Here is a 25944-nt window from a genome sequence, read left to right on the forward strand (position 1 = left end):
TTCATGATTTACTGTATATAGCCCTAAAAGTCTTCAGATATGTATGTTATAGAACTGTATTCTAGCAAGGGTCAGAATTAAAGCTTCCCTTAAAACAGCAAAGACTTTAAACAAGTCACCTCCAATATTCACATTCTCTGGCTCCTGGCATGTCGGTTTCAATATCTGACATTCATGGTGTTGACCAACTTCCAACAACCTGGAGCTGAGAGGACTTAATGCTTTTCATCTTTTTATGCAGACATGAACAAATTAATCATCCCGCAAATCCCGCAAAGATGAAGGTACAATCATTTTATGGAGCCACATATATGACTTGCTCAAGGTTACAGCAGTAGCTGGTCTTATAGCCAAGATCAGGATTCATGTCTTAATTCAGGTCCCCACTCCTCTGCTCAAATAGCTATGGCACACTTCCGTGCAGTTTATGGACAACAGTTCTTTTGGCCTAAAAATGTACTCAGAATTACAGTTAGAGATTATAGGAAATTATGGGGGTCATCTGGATTTATTTCTGTAGCAGCCAGCAGTATACCAACTGTGTGAGTTCACACTCTTGCGCTACTATGTAAAGGAATTTAAACCACATTTTCACTCAGGAAAAAAAACCCACAAACAAACTCAAGCAATATACATTATCCTAATGAATAGCAATTAAAACACCATTGGCAGTATTTCCTAGCTGCTTTGCAGACCTGCCGTTTACCTATACAGGGCTCAAAAGAGCTTTAAAAATTTAGGACAGCAGATCATGTTTAGAAAACAGATTTTAAAAAGTTCATCACGTTCAGATCTTCTTTTTGGCCACCTCAGATAGTAAGAATTATTGGAAAGACTAAGAAGGTCCCAATGGCGTTATAAGAGGCAGGGGCAAAAACGGGAATCTTGTTATACAGGCTTTCCTGCAAATTCTGACTGCAGCAACCTGGGTTTCAAATTAATTCAGCAACAAACTTCCTATTGATTTTTAGCAGCAGAGGAATGCATTCACTGTCTTTTGCACAAGAATTTTCTCTGGGCTCAGCAAGGCTACTCAGAACAATCCCAGTTTGCAGGACTGTTTATGTCTTAAACAAAGAGATGCTGTGCTAAAATAATTTGCATTTTATACCTTTCATAGTGCATATATTGAATTGACCTTGATACCAACTCACCAAAACAAGTATTTTGTGACCTGTTTTTCATCACTAACTTCACTCTAGCATTTCTCCAAACTGAAAATGAATGTCGATTTTAAAAGCTTGTATTTGTGATTTTACAAAACAAAAATTAATCAAAGACCACGTACTCATAATGCTTTTATGTTCCTTCTAGTTTTGGAAACAATAGTGCTTTACTTTCCAACTCCAGATGGCACTGTGGTCCTTAACACTACCCAACTGGGGGAGAGTTGATGGATTGCAAAAACATCCAAGCTCCTGAAAAACAATGGCTTTCTTGTTTTATGAGAAATCAGCTGCTAATAGTTTTCCAGTGCAGATGTCCTATTTTACTTTCAGTTCGGTGAAGGCTGGGCTAACAAATGGGAGTTTATATGCCTGAGATACGACTTGTTGTGGAAGAAAGGGCTCACTTGTCTGTACTCGCCTGAGGTCACAAGGGTAGTAGCCCTTGCCACCACCAGCAAAACCTAATGCAACACACGCTATTGCAGAATGAAGGGAGAAGCTCTGCTGTTGCACAGCTCTCTTCCTATTCACAGTGACTAATTCCATCTCTGTACAATTGGTAATTCTACTTATAAAAGTGTATTTTCAAGGATGGAGTGTAAACTATTGAAGTAATGAAGTTATCAGTAACTTTTCTAGGGAAACCCGTAGACTTTCCTGTTTGAAAGACATTGTTTGCCATTTCATGTTATCACTTAAACTATTACAAAAATGTCTACAATAAATAATATTCTTCCTTCATGTTAATCCTTTGAGAATTTAGGAGTAGGATGTTCCTATATTTGTTTAATCATACAGACTCATCTATACTGCATCTTTTCTTACATATTAATTTTTCTTGAGATTCTATCCCCTTGTTTTTTATAGTCTTCTCAACTCTTAATTTTGTAGAAGTCTGCCTGACACCTACATTGTCCTTCCTAGATTATTCTCTTAAATTTCCAATTTTGTATAGAGTAATTTCTAAATACTTGCAACCTGACCTGTGGACCCAGTTAAAGTTCCCAGCTCCTACTGCACAATCATTAAACCATTGCTCAACCCAAGTCTGAATAACATCAGTGGCTCTTCTGTGCATTTCATCCAACAGAATTCTGGAATTTGCTCCATAGGCCCACGAATTTCCCATAGGCCACGATATCCCTTTTGATTCCAAGCAAAACTCAAAAGAGTTTACATGGGTTCATTTTGCAGGCTATTATAATTTTAACCCAAGTAAATCCTTTCCTGTAAATTAATGAAGCAACTGAAGATATATAGAAAGGGCAGGCTATTTGTCATACATCTTCCAGCAAAGATGACTATTTAATTACAAAGATATTATGAAAGAGGAGGAGGTCAAAAGAGAGAGAAATGACTGCTTTTAACAGGCAGGCCCTTAAAATAGTTCTCTGAAGCACCATATGGAACCCTTTTCCAAAGCCACCAAAAATGCACACACACCTGCCCCCACACATAGAAGGTATCCTTAAGTTCCCCCTAGATTTATGAAATATTAGTGTTTTCATCATGCTAGTTGTGGTAAATGAGTAGCCATAAAACTAGACAAGGCAGGATGTCCTACATGATATGTCCTACAATAATGATGCCTCTGAAGACTGACAACCTGTACAGCACATGCTTTCGTTCCACAGCTCTGTAGCTCTTAATTTTCTTCACCATCCTCAAGTTGCAGGACAGTGGTGGCTCCTGATAGCATTACAGAGTGCATAACTGATATGTTATTGCATATGTGACACAGCAGATAAGCATTTCTTCTTTTAGAATGTGTTCATGTCCATTCTAGGCCTTTTGAATAAAACTCAGAAAATGTCCCAAAATCAATTTTTTAAAATTCAAAAGAAACTTTAAGAAAACTGTCCCCAAGCAAAAATTATATGCATTGTATTTACAATTTTGCTGCTGACTAGGTAATATTTACATTACATGTAACACACAATCTTTCCCTTGCATTAGTCACACTTAAAAGTGCTCCACTTGGCCTTTAGACTGAAACCACTGCCAGAGGAGACAAGAGAGAAATTTCTGAAAACAAGTCTTTTGTGTATAACCACGACACATATGATTAATTAAAAAAAAAATCTAACCTGAAAGGAACAAACCAAAGCAATGTTGTCACATCATTAGGAAAACGAAATTGCCAGTAGAAAGAATGCACATTTTCTGAAGAATGACATACAGGGTGGTGAGAAACTTTATCAGCTGCAATGCTAAGGCTGTACTAAGATGAACAGAGAGCTGCGTAAAAGCCATGACAGCTACAATAACAAGCAGGGCTTGGCTCAGCAGGCACCAGCGTTTTCCTAGTGCATATTCTTCTGTCATCCTCTCTGCTGCAGCAGAACTTCATTCCCTCTTAAACTGAAGGCAGAAGGTGAAGGAGGAAAATGAAAGCAGGCCAGGCCAGCATCCCTGAAGCTTTTCTAAAACACCTACTGCTCTTTCCCTTTGCACCTTCTCAACCTGCAGCCTCTGTGGCAATGCTGTGTGCTGATGTGGGAGGAAGATGAGCACTACTCAAAGTACCTTTGGCAACATACTGTTTTTAAAAAAGCTTTTGGGGGTGGTGTGTCTCCCCAGATCTAGTTATGTAAAGCAAAGCATGTTCTAGGTACCGTATTGCCAAAGCTGCTGCTCAGCCAATGAGCAACTGCACACCTACACTCAACTGTCTGGCTAATGATTCACACCAGTAGCAAGGTGGATCCCTCACACACCTTCACAATTATGTGCTTGCTTGGGCAGCTGCAGGGTTGAACTGTCTCATGCACTTAAAGAGGTTGCAATTTGGCGTTTTTTTTGCTTTCTCTACACGCTCAGAAAGATGTAAACTGTAACACGATTGGCACATGAGTGGTGTCAGCCTCTGACCTATTAAAAGAGAATCAGCAACCAGTTGCTTTTCTGACCAAGAACCTTACCGTGGCATGGGCAGTTGCATCAGACATACATGTCTGATGACTTCTGTGGTCATAATCTAGACTTACTCTAAACCTGTTTGGACTTAAATTGAAATGTTGCAAAACGTTATTTGATGCATTTTACAAAACACAGATAGGAGGCTACATCTGAGGAAAATAAAGAATGGAAGTAGTACCTATAGACAGTACAGCCTCCCCGAACTGAAGCAGGAGAATTCAACATTGGATGGAACATAATGGAAACTGGTCTGCACAGAAGAAGTTGGTTTGTGTCCTAATTATTGTCTTGCAGAAACCTATTCTGCCAGTTCCTTTGTGGGCCATCTAGCCCTCTCTTTGTCTGCTGGGGAAGAAGGTGCGGGACTTCTATAAATGTTTCTTCACTGATTTAAGCCTAAATATGGTGGGGTTTTTTGTTTTGTTGATTTTTTTTTTTTTAACAAGTACTACTCTACTGCTGAGCAGCCTCATATTTCATTTTTTGCTTCCACTCAACCTGCTGCCAGATGAGGGCTGGGTATGGGAGATGTGGCTTAATATTAAAAGCAGAAGCAGCAGTATCCCAAACAACCATGGATGCTGGGGTCAGAGTCCTTTCACTCTCTTTTCAGCTTTCAGAACAAAGCAGCAGCATTTATAAGATCACACAAAATTTCAAGCCAGTTAAAACTACAGTTCCTAGAGATAGCTCCAGAGTTTTACTCTGCAATACTTGCCTTTTTTTCTAATAAACTGTTTGCACATATTCACTTCTCTCTTTGAAAATCTGTTTTTGCGGAAATAACAATTTTGGCTTTTACATTTTTCCACTGACTGTCTGTCTTCCTCTTAAGGGAACAATTCATCCTCCTCTTTCTGCCAAAATGCAATGATTGGTAGCAGTGCTGTATTTTTTTAATATACCTTTTTTGTTACAGCCATAGCTATGCAGCCAGATTTATAAAGCTCTTAGGATAGTGACACATTCATATTTTTTAATGGGAAAATAAACATGTTAAGGTTGAAGTTTTATGGTTCACCACATTAAATAGCCAAACTTCTCATTTTGACTCATCCTAAAACTCTCTACACTCACCACTAATGCAAATTTTTGTTATCTATTGCCTGCTTTATCACTACAAAAATAGTGTCTTTGGACATTGCCAGCAGACAATGTCTTTTGGACATTGCCATTCTTAGAAAATTATCATCATATTGTTGGTATTTCTTCAGATCTGGGCTGACATTTCAAACATCCCATCCCATTTTCTTGAACAAGCAGACCACACCATTTTCAAAAATTAATCCAAAGAAGATGGCCAACCAAGGGAGCATTCGATTCAAATTCAGTGTAACTGCAAAAGAAAACAGAACAAATTTATCACTTACCATTTAAGACGATCATAGAAATCACCTGAGAATTCATATTAATTTGTACGTATAAGAAATTACACAAGTCTGTTAAAAGTCTGCATTCGAAAGTCATGCATAAAATTAACATGAAATTTTCATTTTCCAGGCACACAAAGAATTCTGTTTTATATTTCAATGATCCATGATGAGTTGTCTCAAATTCTAACTGATGGATCGGATGGATATAATACAACATATACAAAAAGATGATGGTGAGATAAGAGGTGCTTTTTCTTTTTTTAATAAGGCGTTTTGTTTCATTCACTTTCTATTAAAGTCTAAATAACACAGTTTTAGTATAGAGCTATTTCAGTCACATAACTGATACTGATTTAAAAATATGACTTCTATAACAGCTGCATTCTCTCACACACATTCTATACAAATAATGCTGTAAATAAAAAGGAAAAACGTACCTCTAATTGCTTGAGAGTTTGATATCAAGACAAACACTTTTATAAATGCAAGGCACAAAGGCGTGTAGTCATGTTCCCAAATAACAGCTGGAATTAGCAAAAGCTTTCCATAGCTGGACAACAGCAGTGCTTTGAGAAGTAAAATGAAGTCAGACTTTGTTTTCAGCATGTCAAGTCTCATCCACCATAAGGTAATAAAAATGCCAATCAAAAATGAAGTTTGTTCTAAGAGGAAATAAGACAAGTTGGAAAGAGAGAATGAAGCACCAAAATCAAGACCTTTCTTGGATGAATTTCAGTGACATACACAAATATGAACATGTCCTCCATCTCTTTTGTTCATTTTAATAGGCAAATGTTACTATTATTTACTTAAACTAATTCAGTATCATGACATTCAGAATAATTCTATCACAGAATTCTATCTGTAGGATTGTCATACTCATCATTTCTGAAACCAAACAGCACAGGAAGTTTAGCGTAAGAACCTCTTTACTTTTCCTTTTTAACAAAAGGAGAGGGGTTTTTTTCCAACTGTCTGTTAGCCTGTAAAACAAAATCAATACTTGTCGTCTTTGAAACGGTCACCAGCAATGAACTCTTTCCATCCAGCATGAGAAAGAACACTAAGGTGAAAGTATCATTGAGGTATTAAGACTTTTTTTTGACACTGCGATCCTGTGTAACACTGGTATCAATGCAGATGTCAAAGTGACTCTCACATCTGTAATAGGTGAATTACTACTGAAAACTAAGTTCCAACATTTTTACTGACATGTTATGAAAACCTACTTAGAGCAACATTAGACAATAAATGACTGAAGTTAAATTCTGAATGTCTAAGGGAAGTATTACTTTTAGTCTGCAGGCTTAATTTAAACACTATCACCAGAAAAAGTATGAGAAAAGAAGTATTCACCAAAATAAAAAGAAAAACCTCCCCCCCTTCAAACGTAGTCCTAGAGCACCAAAGTATTTACTCTTTACCAGTGATGACACTGCTCTGTATTTTTGTGTATTCATTTAAAAAAACCCCAAAGAGATATACCTTTTCCCAATTATTGTTTACTTCTGTAAGGATCATCCTTAATGTTAGATCACCTTAATAAATAATAAACCTTGAAGTCAACATGAAATACAGAATAAGGCTGAGCTCTACTTTGGTCTTCAAACTATATAAATGGACTCAAATAAAGATTTCTCGATATTGCCACTTTTCAGTATTTTGATATCTAATGCTGATCATATCAGTCTGAACTGTAATTTAGATCAAAATATGCATCTGCATTAAATGAAGGCAAATTAGAGAGTATGTGTATAATCGTTTAACCATACTGGGTTGGACATGACATCCATTCTGTGTTAATTTTTGCCATATGGGCTTGTTGAAAGACTCATGAAGTTATTTAATGCTTAAAGAGTAGATAGTGACATGAACTAATCATTGATCTTACCTAAAGAAGCTATACCAAACATTCTATAAAAATCCCATTCCTTGGCATATCTGATTAAGTCATCAGGATCTATATTTTGGCTTGAATCCTGTAGTTGCAACCACCTGAGATAAGCTTCACAGAGCAAACAAAATACGCAGAGCTTCCCATGAATCTGGTTAAGTGAAAGAACAATAAAAGCATTAGTATTAAATCAGCATAAATTAAAGTATTAGTATAAAATTGGTATTTAAAATACATTTCAACATCTCTACACACAAGCTCTGTAGGTTTATTATGTTTGTTCAGAAATATATGCAAATTACTTCTGTTGAGCCACGGGTTTAGCACATCCTTTTAACGTCAATTAAAATGATAAGCAAATTAGAGAGTGTAGAAAACTTCATGAACAATTCCATATAGAAGCAGGTGTGTAACTAGTTTCTAAAGCCTGCTCTATCCTTTTTTAAATTGGGAAGGCTGTTTCAGTTAGGAATATAAAAACAAAATTATGCCATAGCTAGTAGAATTGTACTATAAAAAAATTCAGTTTACAGGCAACTACTTCATTCAGTGAATTGGTTTAAATAGCCTCATTTGTCTTTTTCCCTGGGACAATCTCCATTAGAAGAAATTGGTAGCGTAGTTATGCCAAAACCATTTTTTAGTTCAGATAAGGGTGAGGTACCAAAAATAAATGGAGCAATATAACCAAACCAAACAAAATATCCTCTGAAGTGACTGCAAAAATGATGTCATGAGGGCCCATATTTAGTGTGTTTTCACATTTAACAGTCTATATGCCAGTGTGTATGTGGGGTGAATTCTGGTTTTATAGAGATTTAAATAAATCGATGCAATTTCTGTGCGTGGCTTCTACTTTTTCCATTAGAGACTAGTTATGACAATTGCACATACATGCACAGCATGAGCCAGTTTACAGTTCAACTCAATTTATCTGAACAGATGAAATTTCCACAGATGGAATACTTCTTGCAGAAGCCTCACGAAAAACATAATTACTAGTCTCCAGAAGCACTGAATTAATTAAAAATCTTTAGTCAGATTTATGCCTGAAAGACAAGGGGAGCATATTTATCTACATTGCTTAACACTGGACTGGCCAAGAGGCATCAACACAAACACAGCATACACTTATGCCTGGATAGTTTGCTCTAGATTAGCTTCCCGCTCCTGGGAAATCAATCCTTAAACTAAAAATACACAATGTTGTCAGTAAAGCTATACCTCTCCACTCCAGACTGGCCAGCACAACTAGGCTGACTATGTAACTACATCAACAATGTTTCATGTGAAAGCCACTATCTTTTGCTATAGTTTTGAGGGCATGGTTAATTACTCAGGAAGAAACTAATGAGAAATTAGTACAGTAGGTTTAATTGGCACACTATTGTTAATATGGTATGTTATACTACTATAGCTCATGGAAGAAAGAATTGTTTCCAACAGAAATTTAATTTGAAATGAATTTGAAATTAGATCTTTCTCTTCCAATATAGTTTAGCACATCATCCTTTTAACATCAATTAACATGACAGGCAAATTAGAGGGGTAGAAAATGGCATGAACAATTCCATACAGTTCCTTCTCTTTAACATGTAAGATGACTGGCTGCTATATTTGCTGGTATTGTGGCATCATTACTGTGGAGACAGTAACTTTCTTAGTAACAACTGGATTTGAGATTGATTTCATGTGTTCTATTCATGATATAACTGGTTCAGCCTGCCCTGTGGAAGGGCAGGAGGAGAACAGTCTCTAAAATTTTACAACTATTACAATCAACTTACCAAATGTAAACAGATCTTTAACCAAAAAAAGTCACAGGGTAGGGGCATAGCAACTTACATTTATCTTTGTATTGAAAAGAATGTGCCTGTATGCTTGTGCTTTACATAAAATAGCATTAATCAAGATGATAACAGGATCATACTCAATGTATTTGTCCACAGGTTTCTGGCAGGATTTCTGAAAGTCACAAAATAAAAAGAATTAGGGGGGGGGGGAAGCAAGAGTTTATTAAACGTTCCCCTAATTTTAGCAGAACTCCATAAACCCAAACTGGATATTCAATTCTTGTTAGTCTCTCCTTAATGTAATCTTCATTTTCAAAAGGTTTTTAATCCATCCAGAAAAATTGTTTCACCTCCCTTGACACTACAGTCGACACACTGATTTCCCTTATAAAACATAAAGATACACTATCAATTTTTACAGGCTTCAGATTAACAAGGATAATAAACTATGCAAGGATGTACTTAGTTATTGCTTTGCGCCTGACAGATGCAAAAATACACACTACCTTCCCAAGACTCAAGAAATGCACCAGTACCTTGTTAAAGATTAACTGATCATGGCTTGTCTACTGGGTATTTTAGAGGGTTTTTTTGTAATTTTTTTTAGAAGGAAAATAAATTTCTTCTATCACTTCCTTCTTTTCAGATATGCTTTATCCTCCTATCCTACTTTTTCTTCCTTTCAAGAAGACAGTAAATGTTTTTTGCTGTTGGATTGTTCTTCCATACTGGTCCAGATGTTCCAACTGATTTTCCATTACTGAACAAACACCAATATATTTGGAATATGGATAATGTAGTTTTCACACATAGATACAGCCAGAGTCAGAAGTTGCTACTAAACAGTGGTGAGACACTAGACCATTACTTCTCCAATACATCTGTTGGTTGCTGCTGTGCCTACTAGACAGGTTGTTTCACCTAGACCACTGGGAACTGCTTGTCATCAACCCCCTTCATATTTATTGACGTACCAGCATGGGTAATGGCTCCTTGACTTGAGTTAAATGAGAAGGGCTAACAAAAGGCTACTATACTAACTGTGAACAGGACAGTTAAATAACAGTCTTACAAAAGGCTTATCTAGCAGACCTGAGGAGGAAATAACTTATAGTAGAGAGCTGAGGAGCAGCAGCAGTTGATCACAGTAAGAACTTCAGCTCTAGCAGCGCACTTAGAGAAGGGTGCTCACTTGCAGGTCAGTTTTCTCCTCCTTCTCACCCTCCACTTCAGCTACTTGCTTCCTCCAACCGGTCCTCAGCTAATCCCGCTCCCCTGGGCTGTCTCATTAGCTGCCATGCTTAGAGTACAACAGTTGTAGAAAAGATCTCAATTTCCATTTTTATGAGTGCATGGCTGTGCACTATCAGAAGAGAAATCTATGTACTCAGCTTTCTGAAATGCTGTAAATCAAAAATGCATCATTAGACAACACACACCTACAAACTCCCAGGAAAGAACAAGGTTTTTTCAATTTTACAGGGATTCCTTGTGTCCTAAGTTAACTTTGCCTTGCTATTTACCAGAATTATTATGGGAGAATTTGAGAATACAAGATTTCACTAGCAAATTGATGAAAAATGTTACTGTCAATCCGGTCTCAAAAGAACCCTCTAAGACCGTTTGAAGTTTTAAAAGGCAGGCATTCTTTACACCAGCACTGGATGCACAGGGGATCACTCCACCTAATGTGCATACACTAAAACAAAAAGTTCAGCCTTTATATACCTTAAAAACATGAATCTTCATACATTTTCCAAGAAGTCTCTGCCTTTCCACCTATCTACTACATTTACATAATGCTGGCATTGCAAAACTACACTATGCATGTGCGGGGGTCCCAGGTGGTCATCAGTGGCCATTTGGGGAGTTATCCCCCTACTCCTTTTTCCCTTTTATGGTCATGAGTCTTTTGAGGACAATTTCTTCTCTTTGGATGCTTCCCAACTCTGTCATCCAGCCAAGTTATCCACCTTGTTTGAGCAATTCTGCCAGGATGTATCTATTCTCAAGGTCAGGATATCTTCTCTGTAGATCTTTAATCAGTAAGGCCTTGTTAAACACAAACATTGCCTGGTAGAAGAATTTCTTAACATTTCTCCCTCTGAGACTTCTAAAGTAAGATCTCTTTGGGAGACTCACCTAGACTGCATAGTTCTGATAATATTCTCGACTTCCAGGTATACAAAATTGGATACAACATGACCACATAAGGTATAATAGAATGCTTCTTTTATCACTAATTGTTACAGGCCTCAACTTGCAGGCACCAACTGCTTGCAGGCATCAAAAAGTCCAACATCCATATCAAGAAAAACATCCAAACAAATGCATAAGTTGAATAGAGTGTCTAAGGACTGTTGCTACCACTAATCAGTGTTTCTTGGTCCAGGTCAAGAAAAAAACCCAACTCATTTGGATTAGAAAAGAAAATACTGTGTATGACAGTACACAGGTTAGAGGTAATGAATTAAACAATTGACTCAATTAACCAACAGGTTGATAGGTCTAAAATTAAAATGAGTGAGATGGAAGAAAGGACATAATTAACAGAAGACCACGGCTACTGGATTTAATAGTGTGAAAAGAAATTGGAAGTATAATTAAAGGCAGTGTCTTGCTTCATTTCTTTCTGCAGGGAAATCATGAACAGATATTTTTATAGGTGGTAATTTACATATGTCAAATCTCTGGGTTGATGTAGCACAGGAAAACACCATTTTTTTTTATAGGCTTATTCACACAAGCACTGGACAAGCATACACAAAATAAGATTATTCTTGAACACGATGTCTGTCATAAAGGTTAAATGAAGGATGTCCTACATACCCCTGGATTTATTATGCTCTCAAATTTTCCTACAACAGAACATTTTTTGACCGGGATCAAAAATATTTCTGAGAAGAATAAAGAATGATCTTTTCAAGTGGAGTGTCCCAACCAAACACTGATCAAAAAACTTGCAGTTAAGACATACTGAAAAATTTTCACTGACAGCTGATGTGAATTTTAGACAATTAAAATATATGATACCAACCCTCCAGGCAAAATCCATGATACAGAAATTCTACTGTATAGATATATAAGGGGACTGCTACAAATGAAAACACAAATAGTGATGTTACCCATAAAATGGGTCTTCTGTTCCACAGCTTCTGGCAGCCACAACCCAGCCTCCTGCAGCTGTGAGAATGATGTTTAATTCAGTATTTCAGCATCACCAAACATTAAAGTATCCTATTTCTCTTGTGTTACCTCAACAGGAAAAGAAAATCTACCGATCACAAAAGAGCAGCTATTTTCAAGGACTTTCACACACAGATGTTTGTGCCTGCCTGTCTTCTAGAGCTAGATGAGCGCCCTATTCTTAATATATTTTATTTCTGTTTGAGTCTCAACTGTATGAAGGAAAAGCCTCTGTGCTTATCCAGCCACTGACCTAATCGGCATGAGTTTATTCAGGAACTTGTGAGACCTACAAACCACCTTACTGCAAAAGACACAGATGTGCACTGCCAGAGACTATTTGGACAAAATGAAGATGATACTTGATACACCATGAGAATGTTACAGAATTAATAGACCCTCTAGGATGAATTTTTTTCCATACCTGGATTTTTAAAAATTTTTTCCAGCTGTACTACTAAAACATCTGACACCAGCCTTAAGTGCCTTGGAAGGAAACTTGTGACTAGAGCCTGACTTCAGCAAAATCAATGCAAGCAAGGGTTAATGCAGTTTAAATGCACATACTTCTGTCTAACTAGATAGCTTTATCTAGTTAAACTGATGTAACTTTATAGATATTGATCCTTACTAACACTTTCAGAGAAGATCATCATGAGCAGCTCATCTATGGAGAAGTGCTTGCATGCTTATTATTAAAATTTTAGTCAGGCAGTTCAGAGTGAACTACAATACTGGTGCTCAGATCTCATTCCCAATTGCAGTTTTGCACAGCTGTAGTCTATGGCCTGTTCAGCACGACTGCAGAAGGCACATCTTTAACAAAACTGAATTTTTTTAATCTTTGCACTTTCTTGAAGAACTGCCTCAGTTATCATAACGAGCTCTAAAAATGATAGAAAGAAGTAACCGGATTTCTCTGTTTTTAACCAGTTTTTAATTTCTTCTTTGAATATGTAACTAACATCAGAAACTGTAAATAACTGGCATTTTTCCTTGGAAAAACAGACATTACATTGATTGAAAGGTACTTTCAGATTATGTTGCAGAAGAGAAAGTGCAAGGCACCATTCCTATTTACAGGTCTTCTAAATTGGTAAATTTAAGGAAAATTATGAATGTTTGAAACTGACAGACAGAAATCCAACAGATACTCTGTTCCCCTAAAAAAGGGTGTTGAATGTATTTCAATATTCTAATTAATTTCAATGGATATTAGTTTAGGAATTGTTTGACTAATCAAGTATTTAGGAATATTTGACTACACTTGCTTGTTGTTTCAAAAAAAAAGCTTCAATTTTAATAACTTAGAAATTTGCTTAGTTATCTTAAGAAAACCTATTTTTAAAATGAGCAAAGGCAGCTTTAAGAAAAAAAGAAATCTCCAAAGGCTAGTACAACCACGTTCTTCATAGTGTAGTGTATCAGATTAATTCTGATCAAAACAATCCACAACAGTTAAGCAAGGTAACATGCTTTAACATCTCAGTTGTATTAAATAAGACAAAAGAAGTACTGAAATGTTAATTCTGCCTACATGATTATCAGCCTTTTATAAAACACTACTCAAAAGATATACTACTTCTTTGTTCATCAAAGATACTCAACTGCGAACACAGTTCACAAATATATGCCAAATACAACACAGTCTACAAGCATTTGAGGAAATACTAGTGTCACTAAACAGCAAAGTTCCTAAAGTATATGAACATGACATTTTTAGAGTGCTCTCTCCATCATTAAAACCTAACTGAATTTTTAAGTAAAAGTATTTTGGGATGAGCGTGGCGGAAGGGGAAAATCTTCTTGAACAGGAAGCCATAGGACACGACTGAAAAGAAAAATATACAGTGAATAACCAAGCTTCACCCTGAACTAAAAATACCATGGAAACCACACCAGGAATATGTTTGCAAATCTCTGGACATTAGAAACACCAGTGAAACAGTCTGATTTTAGTATTCCTTTCTCCTGGGTTTGGAGTTTATGCTGGACTATGTATACAGCAAATTTTAACATTCACATAGCTTCAGCATGAACACAGGTCCATTTACATAGGTTCATAGGGGAAACGAGCATGGACCCAACCACCTTGCAAGAGTGGCCTTGATCCCAGTTGCACCTTTAAACAATAAAATGTAATTAGCTGTACTGCTTTCAGTTATGGATTCTTTATTAGGGATGCGGCTAAGTGTCATAAGCAGCTGAAAACCAAAACAGCCCAGTTGCAGATGCATTCCACTTCAGAAAACTGAAATTAAAAATAATGTTTTATAATTTTTCTGACATGATACATTTTCTAGCAGTGAGTTGGTCTGTAGATTGAGTTATGTAAATAAGAAAAACAACATACTTTATTTTCCAGGATCTTTGTACTCTTGGCAGATTCTTCACCTTACCACATAACTGCTTTGCATTCAAAGCATTTACAGTCTCTCTTGCCTTGCTGCAATAAAAGAGCTTTTCAATTATTTTTTAATTGCAGAGAAGCTAAATGAAGTGTGCACTGCTCAGGCAATTTGGCTTTCTTATTACAAAACACAAGGGGATCCTGACTGAGCTCTACATATTGCAATGAATAATTTCTTTCCCTTTGTCAGGGTCTGGAACAATTAACATTTTTTAAACTTTATTTTTAAACACGACAACATATATGTAATTTAAAAACAAATTTTTGAAAATTTGCATGTTTTCTTTCTGTTTTTGAATAAGTCAAGTTTGCTAATTTCCTTTTATATTCATTGCACTTTTACTGCAGAGTTTATTCCAGGTTAGACCAATATGGGTTTTTTTCCCCTACAGGATGAATACTATAGTGGTAGTGTTATCTGAACAGTATTTGTTGTTACTGTTGTTAATGGTTGGTTTGTAACATATTCAGGGAAGATTTCCTGTATTATTTAGAGATCATTTAAGTTTTAAGGCTCTTGAAATAATTAACAAAAATGTCATCCATAAAGAACCACCTAGGCTTACTTTCACCATCACTTCTGGTTTGGAATAGGGAAAACATAAGCACATTCACAGCGCAGGACTGGAACCAGACCCACAAATTGCAAAGCGACCACCGGAAGTCGTCACCTTTGTTGGAGGCGATCCTAACAAGCTTGCACACCCCCCCAACACACCCTGCCACCCCCCAGTTATCACAATGAAGAAAAAGCATATTGAACATGTCTCCCTGAGGAGGTGAGTTTCATCAGAATTTTATTACCAATTTTTAAGTACCTTTAAGTTCTTTTTAAGGAGCAATAGTCCACCTGTCTCGTGTAATGGCACTTCCCCAGCAAAATATATGCAGGATGAGAAGAGGACTCATTCACTAAATTTGAATCTCAAGCAAGAAAGAATGCACAATACCAGAGGTCTAGGCTATGCTTCTGCTGAAACTGGCCTTGATTAAACAAAACTGATTAAAAACAAGATATAGACCTTGAAGAATTTGAGGCAGTTAGCCACCTTGAAGAGCTTTTAACAGAAGACATGACCTTTCCATCCCGAGTTTCATGTTATTGTGTGGACTTCTATGTTTGACAGAAGGTTTGTTTAGTTTCTTCAGTATCTGTTGCAAATTTATTTTGAGTGGATAGTAATACCTGTGAGGTCTTTAATGCTTGCTTGCACTAAAATTACAATATGGAGCTCAAAGAAACTTTTAATTATCTTAAGAGCAATAACAAATGCTGCAAGAGCTAAACTGAAGCAGTACCATGAATATTAGACTGAATTTCCAAACTTGTGTTCAATATTGTGGGCTGGAAACAGATGTTCCCTAATGGAAGCTTCTAGTATTTGCCTCTGGAAAAAATCCATTCTTCTCCTCAATGGTTTAATACCAAAACACAAAATCATGGTATTTTGCTTAGTCATTCAAATTTAAATCTTCCACCTGAAAATCGCACCCAGATCAGGTTAAACACATCCTAAAAATAAATGTAGGACTAGACAGAAGATGCTGTTGGGAGAACTTAGCTTCTTCAACCTGAAGATGATGGTCCAAAAGGTGCTGAATGACAAGAACATCCTGAGAATGTCAAAGACTTTTCAGATGCAGATTTATTACTTTATCAAGGATAACTTTAAACTAGGACTGGAGCAAGTCTATGGGTCAGTATAAACCAGTGATGATCTTGGCAATGTTCTGTGTGTTCCTAATTCTCTGGGGCCCTTCAGTGTTACTATATCATGTGGAAAAAATGTTGGGGTGTTGTTTTTTTTTCCTTAATATGTCAGTATTTTCATGTACTACTTGAAAATGGGAATGACACACAAATATCCCAAAGCTTTTTAACAAAAAAATGATCAAGACAATGTTCAATGACCTCACTTTGAGTACCACTATACAATCTTTATATGTATTTTTCACTTTTTCTCTCAAGCTGCGATGGAGTAGCAGTACTCAATGCTCTAATTCCACAAAAACAGATGGAAACTGTTCTCAGGCTGGATGATTACACCTTCTAATCTCACCTCAGACCTTCAATTTTTCTTAACTACCTTCAGCATTTCACAAGTTTTTAGAGGCCTACACTCTTAAGTTTTATAAAGACCTGATACAAATTATGTTTCATACTGGTAAGCGGGATATTCAGATTTTCTGAAGTGGAGAACACTTCTAAGGTATCATTATTTTCAGGTTAAGATGAATCATAACACTGACAAACTCATCATAACACTGCTCATGAAAGTTTGTGAAAGGTATCAAATGACATTCTGTACTTGACTATTTTTTGTTGTCAGTAGTGTGATGCCGACCAACTTTCCAGGTCTCTGGCACAGCATTGGCAGCATGAAGTAGAATGCCTGCAGAGGGTTAGTGCAGTGACAAAACTATCCTTCCAGATTAAAAGGCAAAAGTAAAACAGGAATTGTCCTATTAGAAAGCATGAGGTCTTGGTAGCTGGAGACAACAGCAGTGCTTTCCTGCAATATCCATCTAGATAAAGCTGAATTCGTATCCATTTTAATTGAAGGATCTTTTGATCTTGGCAATCTTCTAACATTCTCATTTCCACTTCATAAACCGTGAGCCATGTTTCTTATTAACATGCTTTGTATTGCCGTTCCTCATGTGGACCGCTCTGACTCTCAACACTTCCTGGGTGGTCAAATGTGGAGAGAAAGGCTTACAGATATGACACGCACCACCACATAAGAGCAACTAAGACTAAGAGTGAAACTGAACCATGACAACCCACAACATAGATTGAGGAAACAGGCTGGTAAGAGTAAGTAAAAAATGGTACCAATCTGGATCTGCATGAAGAAAGGTGGGTAAAATTCCAACTTGCTAGGAACATGTGATTTTTTGCTTTTTCTTTTACTCTGTTCTTTACTCTTTTTGTAAGAGCTTAGTGCTTGTGATGAACACAGCAACTGGGACTTAAGTCTTTGATTCTACATGGGATGCCACAGCTGCAGAAGATCAGGATCTTCAGTCCTCAAATGGTTAAATTTTAAGAGGAACGAGTGCCATCTACTGGCTTCAATTTTGCTTTAGAGATTATCATACTCAAATTAATAACCATAATTGATGACCTGGGTTTACAAGATGTGGTAAATCTTAAGTGATATAGCTGCAGCCATAAGATTTACCCTTGTTCTTTTGTATCCAACTTGTCCTTGATTTCAAAGATGAGTTTGAAGCTCCACATGAAAGGGCTCCAAGGAAAACTATTTACATTTTTATCATGTAACAATGATTAATTTTGATTACATGATTTGACTACCAGTGATTCGATGTAGTTCATATCCACTACTAAACATGACACACTATACTAAAAAAAAAAAGCAACTAAAAATCAATTTTTCCTTGCAGCAGGCATGTCTAAAGCCAGCAGAAATCAATCTCTATTACCTTGTTTGTTGTCCTGGCTTTGGTTGGGATAGAGTTAATTTTCTTTCTAGTAGCTCGTACAGTGCTGTTTTGAATTCAGTGTGAGAATAAAGTTGGTAACACACTGGTGTTTCACTTGTTGCTAAGTAGCCCTTTATCCTAAATTAAGGAATTTTCAGTTTCCCACACTCTGCCAGCAAGCAGGTGCACAAAAAGCTTGAAGGGAGCATGGCCAGGACAACTGACCTGAACTAGCCAAAGGGATATTCCATACCATAGAATGTCATGCTCAGTATGGAAACTGGGGAGAGTTGGCTGGGAAGGGCGGATTGCTGCTCAGCCATCAGTCAGTGGGTGGTGAGCAACTGCACTGTACATCACTTGTCTTTTCTTGGGCTTTATTTCTCTCTCATTTTGCTATATTTATTATCATTACAATCATTGTTACAATATTTTATTATTGTTATTATTACAGTTTATATTTTATTTTATAATTTTTGTTAGTTATTAAACAGGTCTTATCTCAACCTGTGAGTTTTACTTTTTTTTTCCAATTCTCCCCATCCCACCGGGAGGGGGGAGAAGTAAGTGAACGGCTGCGTGGTGCTTAATTGCTATCTGGGGTTAAACCATGACATTTGTCTTTTACCTAAGAAAGCTGCTGATCTCTCCAGTTTCTGAAATGTCTGAAGAGATTTTTGTGTACATTTTCAGCTGGTTTATGCTCTATAACAACAAGCTATTTTAACCAACTGCTGGGCTGGGAAAAGAGAAGGATGTGAATCAGCTCTTTCTACTGTCATCAGTAATTTGTACATATCTTGCTTTCATGTCCTCTTATTGATAACAGAAGCTGAGATCTAGCATGTACATCTTAGAGCTTGAGCTAACCACTATTTCCCCAGATATAAACTGGCCACAGACCTCTATGATCCAGTTGTCTGTGATCGCTATTTTTGATCTAAGAAACGCCTGAACGACTCAAAGTTACAAAGTCATGAAGGAATTAATCACAGGTTTCATACAAAGCTTTCTGGTCATCTGTTACATTTATAGCCTCATGCTTAGTAAGTTAACCCACCTTCTATCAGCATTCTCAAAATGCCAAGGGCTACAAAACTGGGGGAAACAACAACAACGGAAGTTTGAATGACTTCTAATTCCTTACAAAATACAAAATATTCAGCAATTCAAGCACAAGGTTTCCCAATTTTATAAGGAGCAGACAGGATGTTGTGAAACACAATCAAAGATAAAATCAAAGGCTTAGTCAAGATGTATTTGTGGATCCCTCCATTCCAAAATTCTCCCCCCCTTTCCCCCCCCTGAAATAGAGGGTGCTAAAGTGCTATAATTTTTAAACACCACAGAAAAAAAAAAAAAAGTCAAAACTAAACACTGAAGTCTACATAAACCCTATCAAAATTTGAAAACAGTAATTTAGAAATAGATGAAATAACTGCTTAAAAGGTAATTTTTTTTTTTTTCTGCAGCTGTGAAATCTCCAAGAAAACACAGAAGATGCTAAAAGGAAGGGAAGTTATTTTAACATTATGAACACTATGGAAAAAAAATGAACTCTGTGAGAGACAGAGTGGGAAAGGAAAGCAGTAAACAGCCTGGAACATGCTGGTACCAGTCTGGGAAACACTGTGGCTGGATAAGTAATACAGAAGTCCTCACACATATATTGAATAATTGTCAGTCAAAACTGCGCATTTAGGTACCAACCATGCTGAAGTTGTGTGCTAGGCTTGAGTAGCTGGGATTTTGGTAGCAGTGGAATGGGCTACAGCAGTGGCCTTCTGAGAAGCTACTCAAAGGCTCCCCTGGCTCCAAGTCAGACCCACCTTGGCACCAAGGCCAAGACAATTAGTGACAGTGGCCACACCTCTGTGATAACGTATTTAAGAAGGGAAATCAGAGAGGGGGTTGGAGGGACTTTGAGGAGACTTTATGAGAAGGATACCTATGTGAACACTGAGGTCAGTGGAAGGGAGGAAGGAAGGAAGGGAGGGAGGTGTGTTGGAGCATGGACCCCTCCCTGTATCCTACAGTGAGACAGCAGGGCTGCCCCCCTATTGCCCATGGAGGTCACTGGAGGAGCAGAGATCTGCCTGCAGCCTGTGGAGAACCCCCAGGACTCTGTGGGAAGGAGAAACCCCCACTGTTGTAGTGTGGGTCTTGGAGGGCTCCAACACATGGGGTTGACCGCCACCGGAGGGTGGCCACTTGAGAACAATGCATCCCATGGGGAGAAGTTATGCTGGAGGTTTGCAGAGGACTGTCTCCCATGAGAGGGGAACCATGTGGAGCAGGTGATAGAATGGAGAAGAGTGCTGCTCCCCTACCTTGGAGGAAGAAGAAGTGGACTGACTGCACCCCCCATCCCCTGCACCTGTGCTGCTGTGGGAGGAGGTAGAGATGTTGGGCACAAAGCTAGAAGAAGAGAGGGGTAGGGGGAGGTGTTTTAAGATATTTAACGTTTCTCACTGTCCCATTCTACCTGTTCAGTGTTGGTTTTGTTACGGTTTGAATTAAAGTGACGTTCTTGGGTTTTTTTCTTCCCCTAGCTTGTCTTTTGCCTGTGACCATTTAGATGGGTGAGTGACTGTCCCTGTCCTTATTTCAATTCCCCTGCCTTTTTTTGCTTAATTTTTCTCCTTCCCAGCCCTGATGGGTGGTGCTCAGTTGCCCTCTGGGCCTGAGCCATCAGAAGTTGTCTAACCATGCAGCCACGCTCAAATCAGCCTTTCAGTGAGTAAAAGACACGGCGCACACGACAGGCCCACCGCACTGCCCTGGGCAGGAGGGCACAGGCCACCCGGGACGGTGCCACCACGCCGCTGCCCTCGAGGAGCCACTGGCGGGAAGCACGGCAAATGGAAGCCTACACCCGAATCCAGGGAAAATGGCCAAGCAACGAGGAAACGCGCCCCGTAGGCCTGGGTTGAGCCCTGGGGGAGCCCGAGCAGGGGCGACACCCGCCGCCGGCGGCACCGAGGCGCCCGCGTGCAGGCGGGTATGCCACCACGTGCCACCGCCTACTGCTGACGTCGAAGCCTGCCCCTCGCCCCTCTCCGGCCTCCCGCGCCGCTGCCCGGCCGCCCCGACTCACGCAGATGGAGATGCGGAGCACCCCGCGCCGGTAGTCCCGGTACAGCTCCGCCGCCACTCTGCTGCACTCGATGCAGCGGTAGGCGCCGCGCGCCGCCATGGCACGCGAGAGCACGCGCCGGCCTGTCAGCGCTTCAAACCGCCTCGCTTCCGCGTTCGGGGCGCAGCCGGGCCGGGCCCGCGCCGCGGTGCATTCCGGGAGTTGTGGTTTGGTGCCAACGCCACCGTCGGCGGGGCCGCGCCGCGCCGGACTTCATGTCCCAGGGGGCAGCGCGGCGGCGGCCGCCTCCCTGCCGGTCCCGTGGGCGGGGCGACGGGTGCGCCCTCCGTGTCTGGCCGAGGCGGAAGCGGTGCGCATGCGCCCTGGGAAGATGGCACCTGCCGGCCGCCTCGGGGCCGTAAGGGGGCTGTGGGTGCCGCTGGCCGTGCTGGCCTTGGCCCGGGCCGCGGTGGCCTTGACCGAGCAGTACCCGGCCTTATCCCTGCTAAAGCAGGAGCTGCACCGCCAGGGCCCGGCGGGGGGCTGCGCCCTAGCGGGAGAGTGGGCAGAGCAGTACTCGGCCGAGTGCGGTGAGTCGGGCGGGGGCGTTGCCATGGTGGCCGCCCCCAGCCCCGGGTGGGGGTGAGGTGGCCGCTAGCCCGGCGGCACGGCGGAGCTCGGCCGGCCCTGCGGAGCCGTGAGGCCGGGGATAGCGGCGGGGGCGCCAGTGTGGGCACCCCCGCCCCTCGTCTCTGCGGCGGGAACAGAAGAGAAGAGCGCGGCTGGGCCTCGCCTCTCCCCGCGGCGCCGACCCGGGCCGAGGCGGTGCGGAGTCCCGGCGGCGGGAGGGCGGGTCGGCTCCGCGCTGTTCAGCTGACTCATACCGAGGCATCGTCTGCGTAAACTGCGCCCCCGAGTAGCGATGTGCCGTTCGTTGTGTGGTGCGGAGAGGAGACCGCCGCTGTGGCCCTGAGGGGAGGGAAATCTGTCGCCCCTTGAACGGAGAAGCTGTGGGGCCTCTAGTGTCACGCAGGAGGACTCCTGTTGTCCCAGTCGCCAACCTGCTAAGTCTTACTGCTGGACTCCGCGTGCTTTTTGATCCCTGCACTCAGTAGTATGCAGACATGCCAGCACCTTGTGCTCATTTTACTGAGTTGAATATGGCTTGATTAATTGTCTGCTACAGTTATGTGTATTTTGCTGGTGAACCGGATGCGTTCTTTTATGAGCCCCAAGTTCAGGTAGCAGATCTGGTATTTTTCAGGTTAATAGATGGCTTGTAACACAAGTGCAGTTAAAACTGTTTTTATGTCATTAAGTATCTGTTGCATCAGGATCATGTGGTTTAAGTAATCTGTTACGATCTTCAATCATGAGCATGGTGTGAATGTGCTATACAAAAATGCCAGTCTGAATCACAAGGTGCAGGTAATACAGATGAAGAAAAAGTTTTAACGATTCAACGAAGTATAGACACTCAGTTACTTAGAATAACCAATGATGTTTCATGACTGCTTCATTGTCTGCAGGGTTTTATATTTTTTCCCCTTATTTCATAAAGTCTGTGCTCATATCAACAATTTCTCTGGTCCCTAAGGACAGTATACAGCTAGTGTCATCCACTCAAAATTGCAAACTTTCTAGAAATACTTTGTTATGAGTTTCCTACATCTGCTTTTTTTTTTTCCCCCCCCCTCTGAATGTGTGCTTTTGTCATCACAGCTTGAAGTTCTTTGGTTAGTTTTTATCTATATCAGCTGTTAAATAGGTATTTTACATCAGCTGCTTTTTTGGGGAGGGAGTGGCTAGAGTGGCTGAGATCTGTAGTGCGTGAACACTAAAATCAGGTCGTGAAAGTTATATCAGGTGTTCATTGGTCCAAATCATTTAAGCTTAAGTATAAACCCAAAAAGACCTTCACCCAGTGTTGAGATAAAATCTGTATGCCATACAAGTTAATAAATGGCAAAGCATTTGATTACATGTCTTACCTTACTAGGACATAAATGATTGACTTGGATTGACTCCTTTAGAGGTTTATTTGGGAGATTGGATTTTGATTTAATGGTGGATGTTGTTTTAAAGAGACCAGTGTAACTGGGATTGATAAAAGGAATTCTGCTTAAATCATCAGGTACCTCAGGTAGTTTACATACACTGATGATAAGATAATCCTTCATGACAGAACAGCATACTTACCCTGAAATAGCTGTATACCAGTTTCCTCCATACTATTTAAATCCTCTGGCTAAATAAATTGCTAGTTGAAAAATTCCTTTAGGCTCTCAGCCTTTGTTTTAGTTCAACCTTCTCAGAAGCTGGGAATCTTTTTATCTCAAATAGCTTCTCTTGTAGCCTACTGCAAGGTCCAGGGTAATTTCTCTGGTTGGTGTTTCTGCTTTTTCATAAAGTTGTTAATGAGGCAGTGTGGTACAGGTTTAACTGTATCTAACTTGTAGACAAAGGCAGATCCATTCTTCCATATGAGTTGCCCCCAGAATTGCAGGATTCTTATAACAGATAGGCTGTTCTTATTCCTTGCAACCTTATTAAAAAATTCTTCACTAAATTTCTGCTGTTAGGCAAAAGATTTTTCTGGAGGTAGGCTGTGCCTACACCTCTTTGTTTTGGTTTGTGAAGTAGAAATTGCTCAGTGAATCCACAGTGATGACTTTTAACTGTCACTGACTTATGAGCACCAACACAGAACAAGTAATGTGTTATTAATGCTGCCATAGCACAGGAGGGTTTGGCCAATGTGAAGAACAAAGGGCAGTGTTGAAACCTCTTACTGTCAATGCGTTTTCTGGAAACTGTGGGTGGTGAGCCACTGTTCTTACAGGACTTTCTGACTTTAAACTATGACCTTCTGCTTTTTACCGCTCTTGCTTCTGTTATAAAACTTCTCCACCATTTATCGTTTATGGCTCAACTTAGTTCCAAGTTTCTATTTACGGGAAATGACTCTAGATGCTATTTTGACTTCTCTTTATAAGAAGACTTTCTTTTTCTCTTTTAGCACTGTACTTGTGAGAAATGGGGAGTTAATTAACTGCAACCCTTATGTAATCAAAATACAGGAATAGCAAGCACTGCCTGTAAAAGTGAATTAGAAATGCACACTGCACCCCAGCCTTTCAAACTCAGCATCAAGTTTGTATTTACAAACATTAGGGGAGATGTTAAAAGTTGGGATTTTTGACACTGAATCGGAGATAATACTGTTTATTTGCTTTTCTTTGTTTACTCTTGAAATATTTCAAGTTAATAGAAGCTTCAAGATGTAAAGATTTAAAAACTAACATTTCTGTTGAGATAGCAGTTAGAGCAACATGTAGGTGAAGTAATGACTTCTGTAGTCTATGTCTGGGGGGGAATTGTTGATTATTGTTACTTCCTTATTTGTTTCCTTTGTTAAACTTTTTTTCTGCTGTGCCAACAAGCTGTGTTTGATTTTTCATAGATTTGAATCAATCTTATGCTTTTTGTAATGGCCTTCTTAGGAATATACTTGTGAGAACCTTTGTATATGTGCAGTCAATTACAGTTTACTATTCTGTCTGCTTTTTATAATCTTTATACCTCTTGTTTCTTGGACTTCCAGCACCAACTCTTTCCCTACCTCTGTATGGTCCATTCCATTTATTTTCCTCTTCGGGATTGGAATGATACTTCTGTCTGTAACTTCTTAGGCCAGAGAATAGAATCATAATGCAAAATGGGGACTTATCTACCCCAAACTTTTCTTGTTTCCAGCTTCCTCCCTTTTCATCCCTCACCCTCCTTTTTTAAAGCACCTTCATTTTTTTTTTTTCTCATGTATTTTTGGCCAAAAGCATAAGTAGAGGTAAAACTAATTCTATAAAAGCAGTTATGTCAACTGTTGCTTCCTTGGCTGTGTGGATGTAGTGCTGTGGGCAGAAAGCACTTCATGAAAATTCTGCCTTGTGGAGTGCCCAGTGGGGAAGCTGTTCAGATGAACATGAGGAAATGTGGGATGTGATAATAGAACGTACATGTAACTCTGAGCTCCTAAAGGTATTTTCTCTCTTTTCTCCCAGATTCATCATTTTTGCACTTCCATGAATCGGATTGTGACATAGGAGGGTCTTCATCTTGTGAATCTATGCTTTCTCTCAACACAGAAAAAATTCTGGTATGCTATCAAGAATATAATGTACAAAACAATTTTTGAGAGATTATTGAAGTCTCGGATCACTTTAGCTGCTTAACCAGTTAGAATGAAGTTCAGGAAAATAACTACAAATAGAATCTATTAATCAGTAGGCACAGGTCCCCAGAAGGCTTAAAGTATGAATGAACTCCAGTTGCTCATGAAGGTATGGTTTCATAGTACTCCATCACGAGTCTCTAGGGCTGTCGGCAGTTTCAACTAATTGAAGCTGATCTTTCCACTGAAGGCTAATCTTCACCTGGATTAGTCTTCCAATTTTTTTATTTTTAGGGGTGCAGGGGCTGTGACTGAAAAAGGGAAAGGTGCATTAGTTTTTACGCTGATTAACTACCTGAGGAGGTATATCACAAAATCTGTGTAAGAGTAGGAGTGATAAATTTGCAATTGCTACAGAAATAACATTGTTCACAGATGATAGTTAGAGGCTTCAGACCATATTTCAAGAAATGCAATACAGACATGGTATGCAGAGAATATTTTAA

The 25944-nt window shown here is 39.4% G+C and overlaps 2 protein-coding genes across 3 annotated transcripts in view; one reads left to right on the plus strand and one right to left on the minus strand.

Moving 5' to 3' along the window:
• Positions 1-3030: 3030 nt before the first annotated feature.
• Positions 3031-21425, minus strand: ARV1 (ARV1 homolog, fatty acid homeostasis modulator). 2 transcript variants are annotated; one of them, XM_074925173.1, is made up of 5 exons: positions 21289-21425; positions 9201-9320; positions 7353-7506; positions 5899-6123; positions 3031-5424 (listed from the first exon to the last, which is right to left on the minus strand). In XM_074925173.1, exons 1-5 carry the CDS (start codon positions 21385-21387, stop codon positions 5318-5320), a joined length of 705 nt encoding a protein of 234 aa, XP_074781274.1. In that variant the 5' UTR covers positions 21388-21425; the 3' UTR covers positions 3031-5317. The 2 variants fall into 2 exon arrangements, with proteins under 2 accessions (XP_074781274.1, XP_074781282.1); XM_074925181.1 differs by lacking the exon at positions 9201-9320.
• Positions 21426-21643: 218 nt separating this feature from the next.
• The window catches only part of TTC13 (tetratricopeptide repeat domain 13), a 48879-nt gene continuing 44578 nt past the window's right edge, over positions 21644-25944 (plus strand). Inside the window, exons 1-2 of the mRNA XM_074896717.1 lie at positions 21644-21857; positions 25329-25423. Of these exons, the coding sequence (XP_074752818.1) occupies positions 21644-21857; positions 25329-25423 (309 nt within the window). The remainder of the gene's footprint in view (positions 21858-25328; positions 25424-25944) is intronic.

The sequence above is a fragment of the Athene noctua genome, chromosome 1 (genome assembly GCF_965140245.1).
Source record: "Athene noctua chromosome 1, bAthNoc1.hap1.1, whole genome shotgun sequence".
Lineage (NCBI taxonomy): Eukaryota > Metazoa > Chordata > Aves > Strigiformes > Strigidae > Athene > Athene noctua.

What these genes read in the sequence shown, in the direction of transcription:
- ARV1 (XM_074925173.1), bottom strand. Translation starts at nt 21,387, where the DNA reads ATGGCGGCGCGCGGCGCCTACCGCTGCATCGAGTGCAGCAGAGTGGCG. An exon ending in GTTTGGTATAGCTTCTTTAG is followed by an intron (nt 6,124 to 7,352) that starts GTAAGATCAATG and finishes ATTTCCTCTTAG; the next exon opens with AACAAACTTCATTTTTGATT. An exon ending in AAACTCTCAAGCAATTAGAG is followed by an intron (nt 5,425 to 5,898) that starts GTACGTTTTTCC and finishes TTTCTTTTGCAG; the next exon opens with TTACACTGAATTTGAATCGA.